Source organism: Globicephala melas, chromosome 2 (assembly GCF_963455315.2).
Source record: "Globicephala melas chromosome 2, mGloMel1.2, whole genome shotgun sequence".
NCBI classification, from domain to species: Eukaryota; Metazoa; Chordata; class Mammalia; order Artiodactyla; family Delphinidae; genus Globicephala; species Globicephala melas.
The window spans coordinates 15063551-15083534 of NC_083315.2; the positions used below are offsets into that span (position 1 = coordinate 15063551).

The following is a 19984-nucleotide window of genomic DNA, read 5'->3' on the forward strand; positions in this document are numbered from 1 at the left end:
TAAAGCTCTGCAAAATATAAATATGTGCTCAGAATGAAGGCAAAGGCTGGAGTTAGTCAGATTCAAAGAAAGCAGAAAAGCAACTTTGTAATATACAACCTTAGGTATTATGGTGACTGCTTTTTATTTACTTATTTCCCATCTCTACAACAAATACAAGATTTTAAGGGAGAAAAGCTGGGCAAAGCTAAATGAGAGTAGGAGAGATAAGATGAAGACCCAGGTAAACCAGTACAAAAAATGCAGGCCAGAAGGTTTATATACTTGTTGGATGTGGGCTTTCAAAAATACACATTTTTTAAAAGCAATGTTTCTGGTCACTATTTATAATGTCCAGAAGATGCAAACAAACCAGTGCAGAAGAAGATCAGCTATATCTGTTATTAAGACACAAGATCTTTCTCTCTGTGTCTGTCTGTCTCTCTCTGTTACTTGGGGAGCAGATACTGTGCAATGCATTGCACCATACCACCTCCCCCAATAACAGCCACCATAACAAGTTTTAGGAGACTATATTTTTAAAGCCACCTTCAGTGCAGGTTAATGGCATGCGGCCTAAGCACAATTCAGTTCAAGAGTAATTTCACAAAGAACTAAACTTATTTAGTAGTGTTCGTCTCCACTGAAAATAGAGCACCACCACTATATATACATATTATGTACACATACACACATATACATATATATACACACACTGTACTTTAAGGTATTAGATTAAGTACTTCTGGTTTCTGAAAATACAGTCAGAAGCCAGAAGTATAGCAGAATGGCGGAATGAACTTTTTGAAAGTTCTATCTATTAACAGAAGGTTTAAGGTAAATATCACCCAGCAGAACCATTATGACAGGCCTCTGGATCCTATTCTCTCATTTCAAACTATTGTTCTCTGAAGCCCACTGTATTTTCATTGCCATCTTACTTATGGAAGAAAGTCATAAATAGAGCAAGAAGTATGAAAGTCTCCCAAGGTGACAGTCTAGTCAACAGTCCAGCTTGCACTGTAATTCCAGTCGGTTCAGTCAGTGCGACAACTATTTATTGCATGCCTGTGTGGTAGATGCCACAGGGGATTCACAAGTGAATGACAGCAGAGCCTGATATGTTCTAAAAGAATATATGAAAAAGAGATGCCGAAATGAGAAGGAAACAAACTCCTATGATACCAAGCAGAGTCCAACCAGTGCCTTAAAAAAGGCCTAGAGTTCTCGGAGGGTTCTGAGACACCTCATCCTTTTGTGAACCGTGTCACTGGAGATAAGTTTGTAAGAAAAAGTAGAAGGTGGATGGGTGGAGATGGGTTAGGGAACGAAGGGCAGGAGGCGTGGCATGGAGGTGGTAGCGCCTGGTACACACTCTGGGAACATCAAGAAGCCTCATTTGGCAAGACTGTTAAAAACACGCAGGGGAGGGGGAGGTGGGAAGGCAGTCTGAGGCCTCACGGTAATGGCCATGGTGAAGAAACTGTACTGAATGTAGTGGGGAACCAACTCGAGGCTTTAGATCTCATGGTCACAGTTGACCAATTCATTCATCTTCATAAATATACTGTTTCTACAATAGGAGATACCTTTTAGGAAGCAAAAAACTGAAACCAAAACTATTGAAAAGAATCCATAGTATCTACATCTCTGCATGAAGGTATGTGATTCTTGCAGAGATGAAATCTGTGGGGAGGAAATCAGTATTTTCCATTCCTGTTTTACTCAGGCACATTCTCCTTGATAAGAACCTGCTTCCAAAGATCAAACTTAAGAAATGCACCAATTGTCCTAACTGTAATAATCCCAAATCTCTCTGCAAACAACCATGAATTTCAAACCTTATTTCTGAATTAAGTGTTCTAGATCACAGTTATGTCTCATTCCAAACTTACCCAACCTCAGGCTTCAACTTCTATCTATCCTCTGAAGGAAAGAGACTCTCACATTTTATATTTCAAAAATTTCTGTATGCAGTCAAGAGTCATTGATTTTTAAAAACCTGTGATTTTCTAATAATCTGGCCCATGTCCGTTTTATAGAGATATTTGCTTGAATTAACCCTCTGTCTTAATCTTTTGCTCCAGGTATGTCTGCATATAGTTAGAAATTTTGTACTAGTGACAGTATGTCTCAACAGAGATACTCTTATAGCAAACTCCACAAATTAGTAATATTTCAAACTAAGTTTTTTAACTCTAATGAAAGCAGAAAATAATAGGAAAATATCCAACTAGAAAAACAACTAAATGTAAACGATCTGCTAAAAATAAACTACTTGTTTCCAGAACACGGCAATATTAGAAAGTTTAAAAAGTGAAAATTCCTTGGGGTCCTAAACTATTATTGCTCTCTCTATAGTGGTAACGAACTTCCTTGTTGCATTAAATCACATTTAAGAGCAATAATCAGGCCAAAATATAACTACATATTTTAGGCCTTTTTTCCTGATTTAAATTTTAGAATTCTACAAGATATGACTGCATCTTTCTCCTTTGACATTGTTACTAAACTGTTTTTCAATCAGTTCAGGATATAAAGATGAATGTATAACAATATGGAAATGATTTGAGATTTATAAAATTTAACATTATTCTAAGCTTATTTTTCTCTAAACATTGGTTGAGGTATACTATTTAGTGTGGGCAAATACTTTTCAGATATACATAGAATACATTCAATCCTAAAAGAAAATTCACTATATAATGAACTTTTAATCACAAGAGAGATAATTTTAAAGTATATTCTTGAAAATTCCACAACGTGTTAATAATTGCCAACAGTGATGTGGAAGAGAGTACTTGGGGTTTTCCACTGTACTTATCACACCACACGAATGTATTCAAGGTGTAAGTCTACATGTAGGGAGTACTATATAAATATTAAATGAATAAATATTTAATTTCAACGAAAATGGGAAATATAATAAACTCTCATTGTTTTAAATTGCCACTCATTTACGAATGTTAAGTTGAAATATCAAAAAATACTGCACATAGCAAAGAAAATATTGAGGATCACTCATCTCAGGTTTGGGACAGAATGGGAAGGAAATTAGTGGTTTCTCTGCCCTCTGGTGGCAACAAAGTCAACTGCAGCATTTCTAAAGGAATGCATAAAAAATGTCCTTTATGAAATCAGACTCCCCTGCCCCCAACCCCCGCCAAAATGTCTGTAAAAAAATCCTGATTGCTACATGCCGAATTCCAAGACTGTCGGACTTTTAAAAAATTTCCTGTATTGAACTTTTTAGCTAGACTATTTTACAAAGGAAACTATATTTTTGCTTCCATTTCATTGCTGTATTTTAGGTATTACAGTAGCCTAACCATTTAATTCCAAGATTATTTAATAAAATTAATGCAGACTGATAACCAGGAAAGAAGTTACTTCATTTTGTAATAAATCTCAAAAAATTTGCTGAGAAGTATAAAACTATTCCTTTTTTACTCAATCCTGTAAAGATGTGGGCTTCTAGAGTAGTTTTCCACCAGAAGTACTGGTTTATAATACCTGCAGCTCTATGTTGAACAATTTACGTATTTCATATTCCCCAGATCAAAGGCTTTTAATTATCTGTTAAGTTTCAGAGTGGAGTAAATTTTATCCTCAATTTGAGAACTCAGAATAGTAAACTTATTGTATGTATTGTTCTTTTCTCAGTAACATATTATTAATGAAAAAAGTTCAGGAAAAAAATAAACATTTGCTGACCTTTTATTTTTTTACTGTAAATGCATTATTTACTCCCAGTGCCGAAGAGGTTTTCAAATAAACAACTTGGGATGCATTTTTGGCACACGCACCTCTCTAACCTCCTTTGGAAAGAAGTAAATTGCTTTCTTTAAGCATTTATTTATTTCATGAAGATGCCCATGAAAACTACTGTTGCACTTCTTAAAATAAATGTGCAGCTTCCCAGACGAGTAAAAGTCTTTTTGTTTACCAATGAAATGTAGCACAGAAATACACAGAAGGTATGATCTATTGATATAAATAATACCTAGTCAAGAACAACCTATGTCCATCTATGCAGAACCCATTATATGTGATAAAGACAAATCAACATCCAGGAAACTTGCGTTTTATTCACAGCTTTCAAAGTGTTGTCATCTTGTTGCCCTCCCCCCGTCCCCCACCACACACACACCCTCCAATCATAAATTGGAGCAGAGTCAGAATCTGTGTTTTCTCCATAAGAATTTACACCAGGGGCAGACACAGTGTTTCGGCTGTCTCAGCTCGGTAACATTTCATTCAAGGACTTCCCTTCTAGATTCACCTCACCTGGAATCCCCAGGTGCTCTCCCTAGCCTTCCATCTGCGACTGGCAGGTTTGACATTTGCGGACGCCAGTAGATTTCCTGAGGAACCACTTACCGTTTCCCCTCCTCAGGATTAAAACAGAACAAAACAAAACCTTGATTAGCCTCATCAGCAAGGTTTTATTTCCTTTTTCTTTTCCCTGTAAGTGTCTTTGCTCATTCACCTCCTCTCGAAGTCTATCCATTTCTTCCCAGGGGGCAGAAATGGGGAGCAGGCGCCCGGTTCACAGTGGGCAGGGTGCGGAAGGCAGCTGGACCTCCGGCCCAGCAGCGCCTCGCCAGGAGGAGCCGGCGCGCCCAGGGCGGCGTCGCCGGCTCCGCGCTCGCCTCGCGGGGCGCGGCTCCGGAGGGACGCGCACCTGGCTGGAGCAGCCACCCCTGGGAACGTGTGGGGCCGGGGCTCCGCGTGGGGGCAATATCAGGCCACTCGGAGGTGGCCCTGCACGTTCAGGCCTGTCTGCGAAGCCGGCCGGCGGAGGACAATGGAGCCAGTGGTTGGTCTCCAGAGGGGCGCCCGCCCCACCTCTGCCACCTCCTTCCTTCCTCTGCGTCCCGCCGCACCCACCCCGCCCCACTTCCAGCGCCCGCTCAGCCCCAGACAGCAAGAGGGAGCAGAGGTGGGGATCGCCTGGGGGGAGGAAGGTGCGGCCCCAGGGAATTTTCTCCAGTAGAGGGGAGCTCTGCAATCTCCGGCTGCCACCACGTCCACCCCCTACCGCCCCCTTCGCGCACTCCCTTAGTTTACCCCAGCAGCAGAGAAGGAGGAGGGGCCGGGGAGGACACAGCCCAGGCTGCCAGCTCCTGGGCGAGGTATCAGCGTAAGGTTTGCTCTAACCCCAGAGCCCTCTCTGGGCGCGTCCGGGGAGTCAGTACCACTCCCTGCCAGCCGCTCAGGTGAAGCAAGCGGTAAATCCTTAAGATAACCCCCAGTCCCTACCACCCTACCCATCCAGCCAACATTCTTCTGCCCATTTGAGAAGACCAAGTTTAGTCGAAATGCAATTGCAATAACTTTGCCAAGGGCATAGGTGGGGAGGGAGTGGGTTAACAACGGGGTGCCAGAGAGGTCTTCAGCTGGGCACAAAAGCAAGAAGCGAAAGTGGATCTTACCATTGACTTGGTTTCCAGGCTTCCCTTCAGCGAACTGAAACCGGTCCATTAAAAAGTGGCAAAGTAACACAACTCCTGCAGCAGCCAGGTCGGCCCTCGGGAACCTCGCCATGCCGCTGCTGCGACCTCCCTCCCCTTCCCCGCCAGTACTTCTCCGGCACCCTGTGCCCCGGGGCTCCCGCTGGGAATGGGGACAACGGGGCCGAACGCTGAGGACTGGTCTCGGCGGGATGCAGAGGCCTTTGTAAATTTCTCTGGGACTTCACACCCGGGAACCGGGAAGAGGAAGAAGGGAGAGCGAGGGGAGCGCAGTCCTCTCCAGACCTCCAGGTCTCTCTTCACAACTTGCCACGACACTCGCAGCCCTCACCCCAGACACACAACAATTGCGGAGACGAAAGGCCACTTGAGCTGGGGCTGGCAAACTCTCCCTTCCGCACAAGCAGCGCCACCCCGGTGCCCGTAGACGGTGACTTCCGAGCCCCCGCGATGCGCTCCACTGGGTTCAAAACAGATCTAATTCCTCAGCCAGCGCGGGTGCCTGTCCAAATCCAAGAGGGCTGTCGGCTCGGAAGGAACTTTCCCCAGTCCTAGGGTGGCCCCCGCGGAAGGTTTGGGTTTGCGGGAAGGGGGTTACTGTGGGATGGCGAAACCCCTCCGACAAGTTTTTCTTCTTTTCTTCGCCCCGACGCTGGGCGCGCGTCCCTGCTCGCAGCCGGAGGGATGAGCAGCCCCAGAGCTGAGCCCCGGGAAGGCTCGGGCTGCAGCAGTCTGAGGTCCGAAGGCAGGAAAAATGTATTGGGGAAAAAAAGAGAGAGAGAGAGGAAGAAGAAAGAAATGGGGAGGGAAAAGTCAGGCTGAAACCTATCGGGAGAGGGTTCCTCCTGGCTAAGGAGGAGGTGGCCCCAAGCCCCGCCGAGCCCCGGAGTTTGGTGGCGGAGGAGGCGCCGCCGCCGCCGCGCTCCCCCGCACTCCAGCTCCACACTTTGGGGAGGGAAGGCAGCTCGCAATTTGCCAGATCTGCCGCTGCATTCCCCCCCCCGCTTCCCTCCCCCTTGCTCCTCCAGGCGTCTCCCACCTTCCTCCCCGAAACCGGCAGCTAGCACCGACCTGTCCAATGGCTGCACTTTCCTCGGGGCTGGCAGAGGCGTCGCCGAGAGATTAAACCCGGGGAGCAAGGCAAGGGGGAGTGAGAGGGCAACTCCGGTCCGGCGTGCCCCCTGGCAGCCGGCGGCCTGGCGCGCCGGGAGAGGAGGCGAGAAAGCCAAGCTAGGAGGGGAGCGCCGGACGGCACCTCTGCGCTGCCCGGGCGCCATGCCCGCACCCGGCTCGCACCCCTGGCGGTCGGGCCAGCGGTGCCCGCACCCACCTGGCCCTGGGCCGCCTTCGCGCCCGCCTGCGGGGAATCGCGGCCCAGCGGCCGACCCTGCGGGCGCTCGCCGCCGGTGGGGTCTTCCTGGGCGCTACAGGGTTAATTACAGTTCGCCATTCCCAGGAGGGCGTGTGCGGCGGCGGCTGGGGTGTGAAGAAAGCAAACCTGAGCCCGTATTCGCTTACTGACCCTGCGAAGCCCCTTCGGACCCCCGGCCCGCCGGGCGGGTGGAGGAAGGTGGCGCGCGGCAGCTTGGACCCGCCGCTGCGGCTTTGTAAAGTGTCAGCGGGAGCGAAAGCGAGAGTTTAAGGAAACAGGAGGCCCACTGAATTTCCTACGGGGGCTTTAACAGGCTTTCGCTGGCTGGTTTGTTTTTGTTTTTTCAGCTCGCGGAGTGCTTCAGCGTTAACCCTTTCCAGCCCTTTCAGTAAGTTTACACCTTATTTCGCAGAGTTAACCTTATTTTAAAGGGGTAAATACAAAGAAAGGAAGGAAAACAGCATATTGGTTAAAAAAAGTGCAGCTTCTAGCACCAGACTGGGCTAGAATTCCACCTCCCCCACGAAATAGCTATATGGCTTTGAGCAATATTCTTATTAGTGCCTCAGTTCCCCATCCATCAGGGGAGAATTGTAGTTATGCCCTTATAAGGTTGTTGTATTGGATTAAATGAGTTAACACTGAATAATTAAAGAACTGAGAACAGTGCCTGGCACGAAGTACATGACTTTATGCTTCTTAAATTAAAGAGAAGAGAGGGAAAGGAAGAGAGAGCGTGTCCTAAATCCATTGGAGAATCTGCTTCAGTGTTCTAAGAGCAAAAGGTCCTGTTAGTCTATTCTTGTCCAGTCTTTTCCATGCTCTAAAAAATTTATGGGTGCCATCAATACCACCTTAACTTTGTCTCAATACCCACTGGAAATGGGTCCAGATAATCAAACTACTCTTGCCAGTTTAATGCCGAAAGAATGCCTTTCTCATGGTTCCTTAGCTGGTGAGCAGAAGAGAAACAGGAAGTGTAGCATGTTTTCCTCAATCCAGTACTCAATTTGCTATTTATTTTGGAATATATAAACTCGTCATGGATACACACTTTTTAATGCTACTTCCTCTCTCCTGAGCTTTTCCCCAACCAGTTGATTTCTCCCTCCTCACCTTACTTAGAAAACCTGGTTCTTTTACTTATGCTTAACCAAGAGTTAAGTTCTATGTAACATTACATCCAAAGTTGAGTACCTGAGACACTTATCTATTTAACAGTAAGTTGGAAAAATGAATCTTCCTATCAAAATCTTATTGTGATTTAATTAACGTCGATTTTTTTTGTCTGTGTCCCTACTGACCTCACTTACTTCACGAATCCTTGCAGAAAGCTTCCTAAAACGTTCAGTACAGCTCCATTTCCCATTTATATGCAAAATTATGGGGACCCGGGAGGAGCCATTTCAAGAAAGCATCTCTTCTTTGGTCTGGAATATGTACCTCCCCTTTCACAGTAGAAAAACGGGTGTTTCCCGTTTCTCTGAGAAGAAACAAGTCCCTGCCTCTCCCTGGTATCATTTTCTTTCTCTTTTCCTTTATTATTATGTGTGCAAATTAGCAGTGTTTATTTTCTTGTTTGTTGTCAGCAATGCTTTGCCCTCCTGATTGAAGCTTTATACCTCAAGTGGAAATTTGATGCCAAAAATTGAAAGGGAGTCAAGTGGTAATTCAGAGTAAGTCTGAAGAGGCTTTTATGTATTTTGTCTCTCTCACTGGTCCTGTTTCATTTTACTCATATCTTAATCTTATTCTGAAGAGCTGTCCACATAGAAAATACTTTAGTATGGGAGAAGATGCAGGTAAGCAAGAATCAATCATGCACGATGATTTAGTGCTCAGAACTAAGTAAGAAAGAACAAAATAAAGTTAGGCTTTGGTACATTGCCTTAAATGTCAGCCAGTAATTATTTGTAAAAAAAAATGATTTTTCCTTTACATTATAGCAAGTAACAACTAAAATGTGTGTAGGATGGTATGTTCAGAGTGAAATGGAAGGTTCATTACTCATATAAAATCCTGGCTAATTAAAAGTAGTATACTTCGTGGCCTATATGATCTAAGTTTGCCATATATGTTTCACCACAGAATAATCTATTTCACTTTCATGGAGAGAAATTAAGATGTCTCTGTGGGAAAAGTTTCATCTTCCATCTGACTAAAGAGAAGAGTTATAATGAGTGAGCTTTGTTTCTATTTACTATAGTTGTAAGAACTGAATCGCTGGGGGCTTTTTGTTTGTTTTTTACTCACTGGCTTAATTTTAGCTAACCTCTCAAGGAACAAATGAATCAGGAATCACAAAGGAGCAGCACTTGAGTTCCTTGTCCATGACAAAGGTCTGGAATTCACTGAACACCCTCCTTTACTATCTTAAGATTGTATATCAGAATCATTTTCACCAACAGAGAACTTTGGGCTGACATTAGCACCTGAGCTAAAGTCTGCACAGATTTCAAACCTGTTCGCAACCCCTTATGTACACCAACCTTCAAAGGCATTTCTACCCATTCCAAGTGCAATACTACCTGCATAAAGGTAATTACAATTACCCACCTCATCCCACCTCCAACTCTATCATCTCTCCCAAATTGAAACTTGGCTAACAGGATACTCAAGAAACCATCATGCTCATTTTGAAAAAACTGAGATGTAATACAGGCTGTGGAGTACTTAGTATTTACTGTAATCTACTATTATTTTAGGAAATAGTTTTTGTCCATTTTAATAGAATTTGTTAAAACTTTCTATAATTGCTGTCAAGTAAAGGGAAATTGCTAGTAGTGGACTGCTTTTATTCAGTCCTAATCTAATATTATGACCTTTTCCTCTAGGTCTAAGGCATTTCCTCTTCCTCATTTAATAGGGCTATTTTTTTTTACCTCTGGTACTCAATTACAAGACTCATTCCTTCATCTTGGCTGACTTCTGCTTTCAGAATCAACCAAGATTTCATTATACTATTGATGGATATTTCAGCCTTTTGCTCTTTCATAATCTTAAGTAAAAATTTTATGAATAGAGTGTTTTGAATGAAATAAGCATTAAAAAAATTACATAACAGCTAATATCACTCTGTTTACAGGGACATTTAGCATGCAAGAATACTTAATGCCTTTTATCCTCATATCAATAGTACATTTACTATTTAGATGAAATTAAAATATAATTATATTTGCCTCTTTCCTAATGAAATAACATATTGCATTAAAATAGCATACATGTTTATACTGTCTTCTTTCTGAATCTTAATAAGCTGAAGTTTTTTTGACCCGTAAATAGCAAAGTACAAAAAATGTGCAGCTCAAAATAGTAAAAACAACTTCTTCACATGGAACTGTACACTCCTGTGTGATCAGGCCGCTCAGCGCGGCTCTCCTCTTGCTCTGTGTACATCCCCGCTCAACCAGTCCCTGCCTCACCTACTCAGGTGAACAGTACTTGCCCCCCGCCGCAGCTGGTGATTGTTCTAATCCTTTGGCTCCACCTGCTATTTTATTAAAGGGAAACATCTGCCCTCATGATGGTTGTTAACCTGAGGGGCTGTGAGGGACACGCCCCAGCTGGTTTCCCTGGTAACTGATGAGCCAATCGGACATCAATTCCCCCTATAAAAGGAAGCCTCCTTCTTCCCCGAGCAGTAAAGATGGCTGCTGTGACGTGTCTGCTGTGCGTGTGGGGCATTGCACCAGGACCCTCTATTTCAGACAGGTAAGATCCCCTATCCAATATTACTGATCTCTGTCACTGTCTCAAGGCTCTTTCTTCAGTGTCCAGGCTGTGCAACTACAATACAAGGCTTGCAGGCCTGCAGAGTGCAGCACAACAGTTGGTGAGCAACTCAGGGCACCAGGGAAACTCCCATGAGCACTGAGATGTTGGGAAATAAGAACAGGGAATGGACACTTGTGGAGTTAGTCCTGGGGTGGCTGTCCACTAGCATGTGGGGCCCCAAAGTTGTGAGAGGTAATCCCGAGGTGTCCATCCACTAGTGTGGACGTGCCCCGTGGCAGCTGGCTACCATGAGAGAGATCTTTCTCTTTCATTTATGTTGATAATAGCCTGTTAACCTCAGAATCTCTTTCAAGTTTAAGAGTGGCAGCCCCATGCTCGTGGTTCATCTTGGCTGCACAGGGATGGCTGGTGAATACAGACAGAACACAAGGACCTGGATTATCTACAAAATACAGGCATACCCCTGACCCACCGCCCCTAAACAATTACAGACACAGGTTTTAGGGATAATAACTCAGGAACAGACTTGTAAATTAGACATGGCCAGTTACCCAGGTTTGGCTGGGGCCTGTGACAATGGCAAAATGATAAGACTACCCTTTTTTGGTCATAGCTATGGCCACGATCAGAGCAACGATACAGTGTGAGCGAACAGCTATATGCAGTCTACAACGCATTACAACAGGTGGAAAACATTATAAAAGGCCTACGTAAGTCATCGAGCAATGCAAAAACCCCACTATTCAGGGTCTAGGAGAGCTGTGCATGACATACAGGACTCCCATCGACACTGATAGTGACCAAGGAACCCACTTTACCCACCGAAAAGTTCAGGAATGGGCCTCTAAAAATGACATATGCTGGCATTTCCACCTGCCCTACAACTCCACTGCTGCTGGGCTAACTGAAAGGATGAAAGGACTAATTAAACAACAATTGAGATGCGAAATCTATAACCAAACATTCCAGGAGCAATCATCCCAGTGCCTATGCCACGTTAGTCCAGAAACAACTAGTCAACACCATCCGAGTTCAACTGGTGACCACCAAAGGACCGCTGCCAATTATAGGTCAGGACAATGCCTCACTTTTGCCCTTGCCACAGAATCTACCCCCCGAGAAACACATTATAAAATGGGCCTGGGACTGGCAAGTAAGTCCTCAGTAGTTTGGGTTTGCCGCCCTGTGTGGGGAATAGAATTAGGGACTTAACAGATCTCACCTGTCTTCTACCCGGCCCCGCCTAAGACTACTAAGGTAATTAATCCGGGCCCCATAATGCAGAAAAGCACCATTATTTTAACCTGTGATCTGTTACTCCGCCTCTCCAGTATCTGACATCAACTGTGTGGACTGGGTGTGGACAGGTGGTGTGGCACTGCAGGCCACGACAAAAACCACAGGTAGGTACGGTATTATCTCAGAATGCTGTTACTGCTTGTATTTTGCTTAATGGTCATGATCCCTGTATTGTGCCTGTTAAATACCTTACATTTCATCTCTCATCTAAGTGGAGGGAATCTGTTCGTGGGCTAGGTAACAACGATGGCCTCACTGCCAAATGAATTTGATTGCAGGGTCTATGGCAACATGCCGTTGTCGTCCTCCTGTGGACGTCCATGAAAAATTAAGCCAGTAAGTGGCTCCAAAGTTTGCCCACCGCTTAGACTCTGTGTTGTCTCTGTGGTATTTGGTTGCAGTGCACCTCTACACACCTGACCTAGGTATACTGTGGAAGGGGGTGGACCAAGACGGTAAAGGTGGTGTGGGGTATGTAGGGTGGAGTGCATGCTCAAGCCACTCAAGATGGCTGTTCTCTTGCTTTTTCTCCATCCCCTCGTCGACCAGTCCCTACTTCACCTACACTCTACTTATACGAACTTGCTTGCCCTCTCCCCCAGCTAGTGATTGTTCTAATCCTTAGGCCAGAAGGGCTCCGCCTGCTAGTTTATTAAAGAGAAACATCTGCCCTTGTGATGCTCATTAACCTGAGGGGCTGTAAAGGACATGCCCAGGCTGCTGGTTTCCCTGGTAACTGATGAACAAACCTGACGTCAATTCCCCCTATAAATGGTAGCCTCCTCCTTCCCTGAGTAGTGAAGATGGCTGGCCTTTCCTGTATGCTGTACACGGTGGGGTATTGCTCCAGGACCCTTTGTTTCACACGTGCAAGATCCCCTATCCAATATCGTTCTCTGTTGCCATTTTCAGGCTCTTTCTTCAGTCTCGGGGCTGGGCAACTACAAGGTGTACAGGCCTGCAGGGTGCAGCCTAGCAACACCTGAAAAGGGTAAGGGCATTACCTGACATTTCTTTTCATGTAGCAACAATGTATACTACAAACATAGACCTTATTCCTCAATTATACTCAAAGATAAATTCAACTCCTGCATTTTGCTAAAAAGGAAAATAGGCAAGTACTCAGCAAGCACTTAGTGAATTAATAAATGAAATGTATTAAGGAATATGCTGCACAATACCTAATATGGAACACTCAGAAAAGTTGTGAAAATGCTGGTTGCTGTGGACATTGTCAACCGAGATTTTTCTGAACTGATGAAAAAATGTCTGCACCGGGCTTCCCTGGTGGCGCAGTGGTTGAGAGTCCGCCTGCCGATGCAGGGGACACGGGTTCGTGCCCCAGTCCGGGAAGATCCCACATGCTGCGGAGCGGCTGGGCCCGTGAGCCGTGGCTGCTGGGCCTGCGCGTCCGGAGCCTGTGCTCTGCAACGGGAGAGGCCACGACAGTGAGAGGCCCGCGTACCGCAAAAAAAAAAAAAAAGTCTGAACCACAGGAAATACGTTTCACAGAAGCTGTGCTTCTGCAGAGCCCCTAGTGGAGACTAGTATTCCTAGCACAGATCATGGGCCTTGTGTTAACTGCTGAAGTGCTCTGCACCACATGTCACCACGTGACTAATATTCAACCCTGATGGCTTCTACTGCATTTCCTTCCCTCACCTTGCATTCATCTTTTCTTTTTCTCTAGATTTCCTCTTCTTCATCTTCACCATATGAATTTGTTATTGATATATAATTGACATAGCGCTAGACTCACTTGTTTAAAGCATACAATTCAGTGGATTTTAGTATACTCATAGGACCATCTAATTCCAGAACCATTTTCGTCACCCCAAAAATCCTCACACTCATTAGCAGTTACTCCCCATTCCCCTCCCCCGCAGACTCTGGCAACCACTAATCTACTTTCTGTCTCTATGGATTTGCCTATTCTGGAGCCTTCACATGAAAAGAATCATATGACATGTGACTTTGGGTCTGACTTCTTTCATTTACCATGTTTTCAAGGTTCATCCATGCTGTAGCATGTATCAGTACTGTATTCCTTTTTATTGCCGAATAATATTCCATTGAATGGATATATACTACATTTTATATATTCAGCAGTTGGTGGACATTTGAGTTGTTCCCACATTGGGGCTATTATGAATAATGATGCTATGAACATCATGTACAACTTGCACAATATATGTGGCTACATGGATGATACAGTGACTCTATTTAACTCTGAGGAAATGACAAACTGTCTTCCATAATGGCTACACCTTTTTTGCATTCTTGTTAATGTATGAGGGGCCCAATTTCTTCTCATCTTCACTGACATTTGTTATTTCCCATTTAAAAAAAATTATAGCTATCCTGGTTGGTGTGAAGTGGTATCACATTGTGGTTTTGATTTATATTTCCCTCCTGACTATTGATATTGAACGTCTTTTCAGGTGCTTACTGGGCATTTGTGTATCTTCTCTGGAGAACTGCCTATCCAAACCCTTTGCTCCCTTTTTTTTTTTTTTTTTGCGGTACGCGGGCCTCTCACTGTTGTGGCCTCTCCCGTTGCGGAGCACAGGCTCCGGACGGGCAGGCTCAGCGGCCATGGCTCACGGGCCCAGCCGCTCTGCGGCATGTGGGATCTTCCTGGACCGGGGCACAAACCCGTGTCCCCTGCATTGGCAGGCGGACTCTCAACCACTGCGCCACCAGGGAAGCCCCCTTTGCTCCTTTTTAACTGGGTTGTTTTTTTTATTATTGAGATGTAAATGTTCATATATTCTGAACACTAGCTCTTGTCAGATATGTGAATTGCAAACATTTTCTGCCATTGTATGCATTGCCTTTTTACTTTCTTGGTAGTCTTTTCATGCACATCTTTTAAAAATTCTGATTAAATACAATTTAAATATATTTCTTTGTTTCTGCTTTAGGTACCATATATAAGAAACCCGTGCCTAATTTAAGGTCACAAAGATTTACACCCTTGTTTTCTTCTAAGAGTTTTATAGTTTTAGCTCTTAATTTTTTTTAGGTTTCCAATTCATCTTGTTTAAATATTTGTATTCAGTGTGAGGAAGGGGACCAAAATTATTCTTTTGTATGTGGATATACAGTTGTCTCAGCCATTGTGGACAAAATTATTTTCTCACTGAATGAACTTCGCATCATTGTTGAAAATCAATTGGCCATAGACTGGTTTATATCTGGACTCTTAATTCTATCACGTTGATCTATATGTGTATCCTAGTGCCAGTAGCAAGCTATTTTGGTTACTGGGCAAAAATAGTAGTTGGAATTTTGACAGGGATTAAATTTACTCTGTAGATTAACTTGGAGACTTCTGCCATCTTAACAATAAGAAATCTTGAAAACCTTGCAATCCATTTAAATGCAATGTCTTTCCATTTATCTAGGTCTTTAATTTCTTTCAGAATGGTAGTTTTCAATGTACTATCCTTGTACTACTTTTGTTACCTATATTCCTAAGTGTTTTTTATGCTATTATAAGTGAAATTTTTAAATTTCACTTCTGAATTGTTCATGGCCAGCATATTAATTTGCTGTGGCTGCCAAAACAATATCACATGCTGAGTAGCTTAAACATAAATTTTCTTAGTTTTGGAAACTGATCAAAGTGTCAGCAGGTTTGGTTTCTTCTGAGGCCTCTCTCCTTGGTTTGCGTATAGTTACCTTCTCTAAGTGTCCTCACATAATCTTGGCTCTCTGTGAGTGCATCCCTGAAGTCTCTCTTTATGTCCAAATTTTCTCTTATTAAGGACACCAGTCAGATTGGATTAGTGCCTACACTAACAGCCTCACTTTAATATATCCTCTTTAAAGAACTGATCTCCAAATAACAGTAACATTCTGAGGTACTATTTATTAGGGCTTCAACATATGAATTTGGAGGGCATACAATTCAGCCAGTAACAACTGGCATAGAGAAACACAAATGATTTTTTGCTTATTAGTCATGTATTCTGCAACCTTACTGAACTCATTAATTCTAATAGTTTCTTAATATGTATGGGTTCTATAGTTTTCTATATGTAAGATCATGTTATCTGCAAATATAGTTCAACATCTTTATTTTGAATATGACTGGCCTTTTTTTTTTTTTTTTTGTCTGATTACCCTGACTAGAACCTCCAGTACAATGTTGAATAGAAGTGTTGAGAGTGGATGTCTTGTCTTGTTCTTAGAGGGAAAGCTTTAGTTCTTTCATCATTAAGTGTAATGTTAGTTGTCAGTTTATCATTGATGCCCTTTATCAGGTTGAGCAAGGTACCTTCTGTTCCTGGATTGAGTGTTTTTTTTATCATGAAGGGATGTTGGGTCAAATTCCTTTTTCTACATCTACCAATATGAGTGTGCATTTGTTCCCTTTATTCTATTCGTATAGTATATTGATGAACAAACCTTGCGGTTATGATATAAATTCCACTTGGTAATGGGATATACTCCTTTTACTAAGCTTCTGAATTCAATTTTCTAATATTTTTGGAGAATTATAGCAACCATACTGCTAAGAGATACTGATCTGTATTTCTTGTGATATTGTCTTTTGTCTAATTTTGGTATCGGGATAAAACTAGCCTCATTAAGTTAGGAAGTATTCCCTCTTCTATTTTTTTTGAACAATTTGAAGAATTCGTATTCTTTAAACATTTGGTAGAACTCGCCAGTGAAGTCATTTGGATCTGGGTTATTCTTTGTGGAAAGCTATCTTGATCACTAATTAGTGATTCATACCACTGTGTTCAGAAAAAGATTTCAATATTTTAAAATTTACTGAGAATTGTTTGGTGAACCCATCTAGTAAATTTTTCAAGCAGTTATTATACTTTTCACCTCCAGAATTTTTATTTGGTTCCTTTTTATAATTTCTATTTCCTAATCGACATTTTCTATTTGAGATACCATTTCATAATTCATAAAAACTCATTGGGGCAGTTTCCTTTAGCTCTTTTGAACATTACTTAAAACAGCTGATTTAAAGTTTTGTTTTCATCTAGTGAAACACCCTGCACTTCCTCTGATTGTTTCTATTGATTGCTTTTTCCCCATGCGTGGGCTATTCTTTTCTGCTTCTTGGCAAACTTCTTTTTTTGCAAACTGAACATTTCAAATAATGTGACAACTCTGTAACTCAGATGATATCCTCTACCCAGGGTTTGTTGTTGCTGTTTTCTGTAGCCACTGCTGTTTGTTTAGTGATTTTCCTGTACTAATGTGAAATCTGTATTCTTTGTCACATGTGGCCACTTAAGTCTCTACTTGGTTGGCCTCACAGTTGCTGATCAGGTTTCCTTAAAGGACTGGAACTGAATTTTCTGTCTTTGCTGAGGGGTTTGTGTGTATGTTGTATGCTTTCAACGTTCAGCCAGATTAATTTTCACCTCCACTGTAAGTTCCCACTTTCTGCTGACCATGGCCTTATGGTCAGCCAAAGATGAGGCACTGTAGTCTTCTAAGGTCTTTCCCCAGCAGGCACATAGCTCTACACATGCATGTGGCCTTCTAGAGTCCCAGCAATATATGTCCGAGTTTTGAAGAGCCACTATAGGCATCTCATTCTTCAGGTTTTCCTTAAGATTTTTGGTTAATCTGTGTTCCCCAATAGTTATCAATCTTCCCAGGCAGCTGCAAAGATAAAGCACTTGACTAATTGTTTTCACTGCAACGTAAGGAAGAAGGCTTTTAGTATAGGGTGTGTTCCAAGTCAGCCTTGAAAGTGGGTCTTCCAGGGACCCTTCAGACAGGTAAAATAATGACCATACTTTGGAAATAAGGCTTTGAAAGAGATCCAGTTCTACTCGCTCACTACTGTAGATGCCATTCTGCACCAGGAATGCAGAATGTTACCTATTACAGCTACAACTGAGCTGGAGAGCAGCATAGGGCTAGAACATGATAAAATGCCCAAAAGCTCACTGTTCTTGAGAGTCAACCATTTTTCTTGCATTAATACTCCTTGGGTTGCTGCAAGCCTTTGTTTAATTTCCAGAATTCTGAAAAGATTTTTCTGATAATTTTGCCAATTGCTTTTATGGAAGAACAAATGTTCAGAGGTCCTTCCTCTACTATTTTTGCTGACATCCACCCCTGCTTTTTTAAAAACAGTCTGAAAACTTTGGGGATTAGGAGGGTAATAAGTCTGAAAGAATTAGAGAATCACAGGAAGAAAAATATGTAAAGTTTAAAATATCTAATTTAATTCTTTGAAAATGTAGACGAGAACAGTAACATTTGTATATTTTAAGAAGTTTAAGAGACTTACAAAATATACTGGTTCTCTCACTTTTAACACACTTCACTTTTAAAAATTTAACATGTCAGCATAAAGTATTCATATATTTAAACTCATTAACCTCATGAAGCTTGCTCCTACCTAAAACAGCTTTGTCATCTATTCCTCAGTGCCCCTTTGTATAATTTTTAACTAACGAGTTATTCACTTTTAATCTTTAAAATAGAAATAAACAACGTACAATGGAAGTTGACTTGTTAGGAATCTCAGCATATAATTCGACTGAACTTATTTTCTCACTTGTCTTTTTCTGAAGTTCTTTGTAAACAAATCTGTTTCAACTGATTCATGTCTGTTCAGTCTTAACAAGTAAACAGAAAGAATGCAGTATAATATTCTGCATTTCTTAAAAGTAGAATTTTCCTTAAATGTCTTTATATGCAAATGTTGACTAAAATGAGTCATTAAAATGATCAATTACATTAGATAACAACTATTTTACTGCTAATTGGTATTGATCTTAGCCCACTATTTTGTGCTTCTCAACATCCTTTCTAGCTCGATTTCACCGTGTCCCTGAAGTGACACTAAGATCCCAAATGGACTCTCAAATGTTTCAAGGTCTCTAACCTCCTTTTGTAAAAAACTGTGGTATACTGGGCTTCCCTGGTGGCGCAGTGGTTGAGGGTCCACCTGCCGATGCAGGGGACACGGGTTCGTGCCCCGGTCCGGGAAGATCCCACATGCCACGGAGCGGCTGGGCCTGTGAGCCATGGCCGCTGAGCCTGCGCATCCCGAGCCTGTGCTCCGCAACGGGAGAGGCCACAACAGTGAGAGGCCCGTGTACCGCAAAAAAAAAAAAAACCCAAATGCTGCATGAAATTTAAGTTTTACCTGATTTTTTTTTCATGTTAATATACTGTATGAAAATCTCTATTCACATTAAGATTCACATTAAGATTCATAACACATACCGAAGGTAATATGTCCTTTATGGCACTGATTTTTATGGCACTGGTTGTTTGCAATAAGCATGTTTTGTATCCTGTTAGTCTACTTTTAGCCTTTATTCTAACATAGACTTCGCTGTCACTTGTTTCAGAATTTCCCTGGAAATCTGGCTTGCCCCTTAAGGTCTCCTTTGCCTCCTTAAATATTACTTTTTTTTTCTAACTAGAAATTGTATTTTCATTTCTAGTTTCTTTTTTCTTCTCCCATAAGAAAATACCATATAGTGAATCAACTCTAAACACATTACTGCTAGGAGGAAAAATTAATAACACAATTACAGATAATGTACTATTTAAATTTGAGAATAGTTAATAGGTTACCACAAGTACAACCACCTTTACTAAGGAATGAAGTCCCACCCTCACATGGGATGTGGATGATTAAAATCAACATATACAAGAGGCAGGATTGCTCATGCAGTGTGATGCAAAAGCTTGAGAAGTGAAAGGGTGTGGTGAAAACTCAGCTGTACAGTCAAATGAAACTTGATGGCTCCAGCAAGTTTCCACACGCACACATAAACAGGCTAATGTCAACCACAGTCATCTCAGGGATTCTTAACTGTGCCCCTTTTTTGGTTAGAATAAACCCCAAATTCAGGAGATCATATTCACTTCACATGAACCCTCGGCAGATCTGGACTCAAATTTTTAAAGACTATTTCTGTTGCTTGTTAAATACTGTAAAAATTCTATTATATTAGAGGGATCAGTAGACAAATACATAGGAAGCTAGTTCAGAGTAATCTGAAGGGCAATCCTCATTTTAATGGAAAAGAAGTTTAAAGTAGCTTTCAAAGAGTTGATGGAAATGGTATGATCAAGTTGGATATGACTCCTTTCACAGTGTTTTAAAACCAAGTGGCTCTAG

At 42.3% G+C, this 19984-nt stretch overlaps 1 protein-coding gene across 3 annotated transcripts in view; it reads right to left on the reverse strand.

The window, feature by feature from the left end:
• PLXDC2 (plexin domain containing 2) overlaps positions 1-7050 on the reverse strand; it is a 414801-nt gene extending 407751 nt beyond the window's left edge. Inside the window, exons 1-2 of one of the 3 annotated variants that reach the window (XM_060293095.1) lie at positions 6976-7050; positions 5415-6185 (exon numbers count right to left, since the gene is read on the reverse strand). In XM_060293095.1, the coding sequence (XP_060149078.1) occupies positions 5415-5526 (112 nt within the window). In that variant the 5' untranslated portion in view covers positions 5527-6185; positions 6976-7050. Of the gene's footprint in view, positions 1-5414; positions 6388-6524; positions 6675-6975 lie in introns of those variants that run through there. The other 2 variants (XM_060293094.2, XM_030837117.2) reach the window with 2 other exon arrangements.
• Between the last annotated feature and the right edge of the window lie 12934 nt (positions 7051-19984).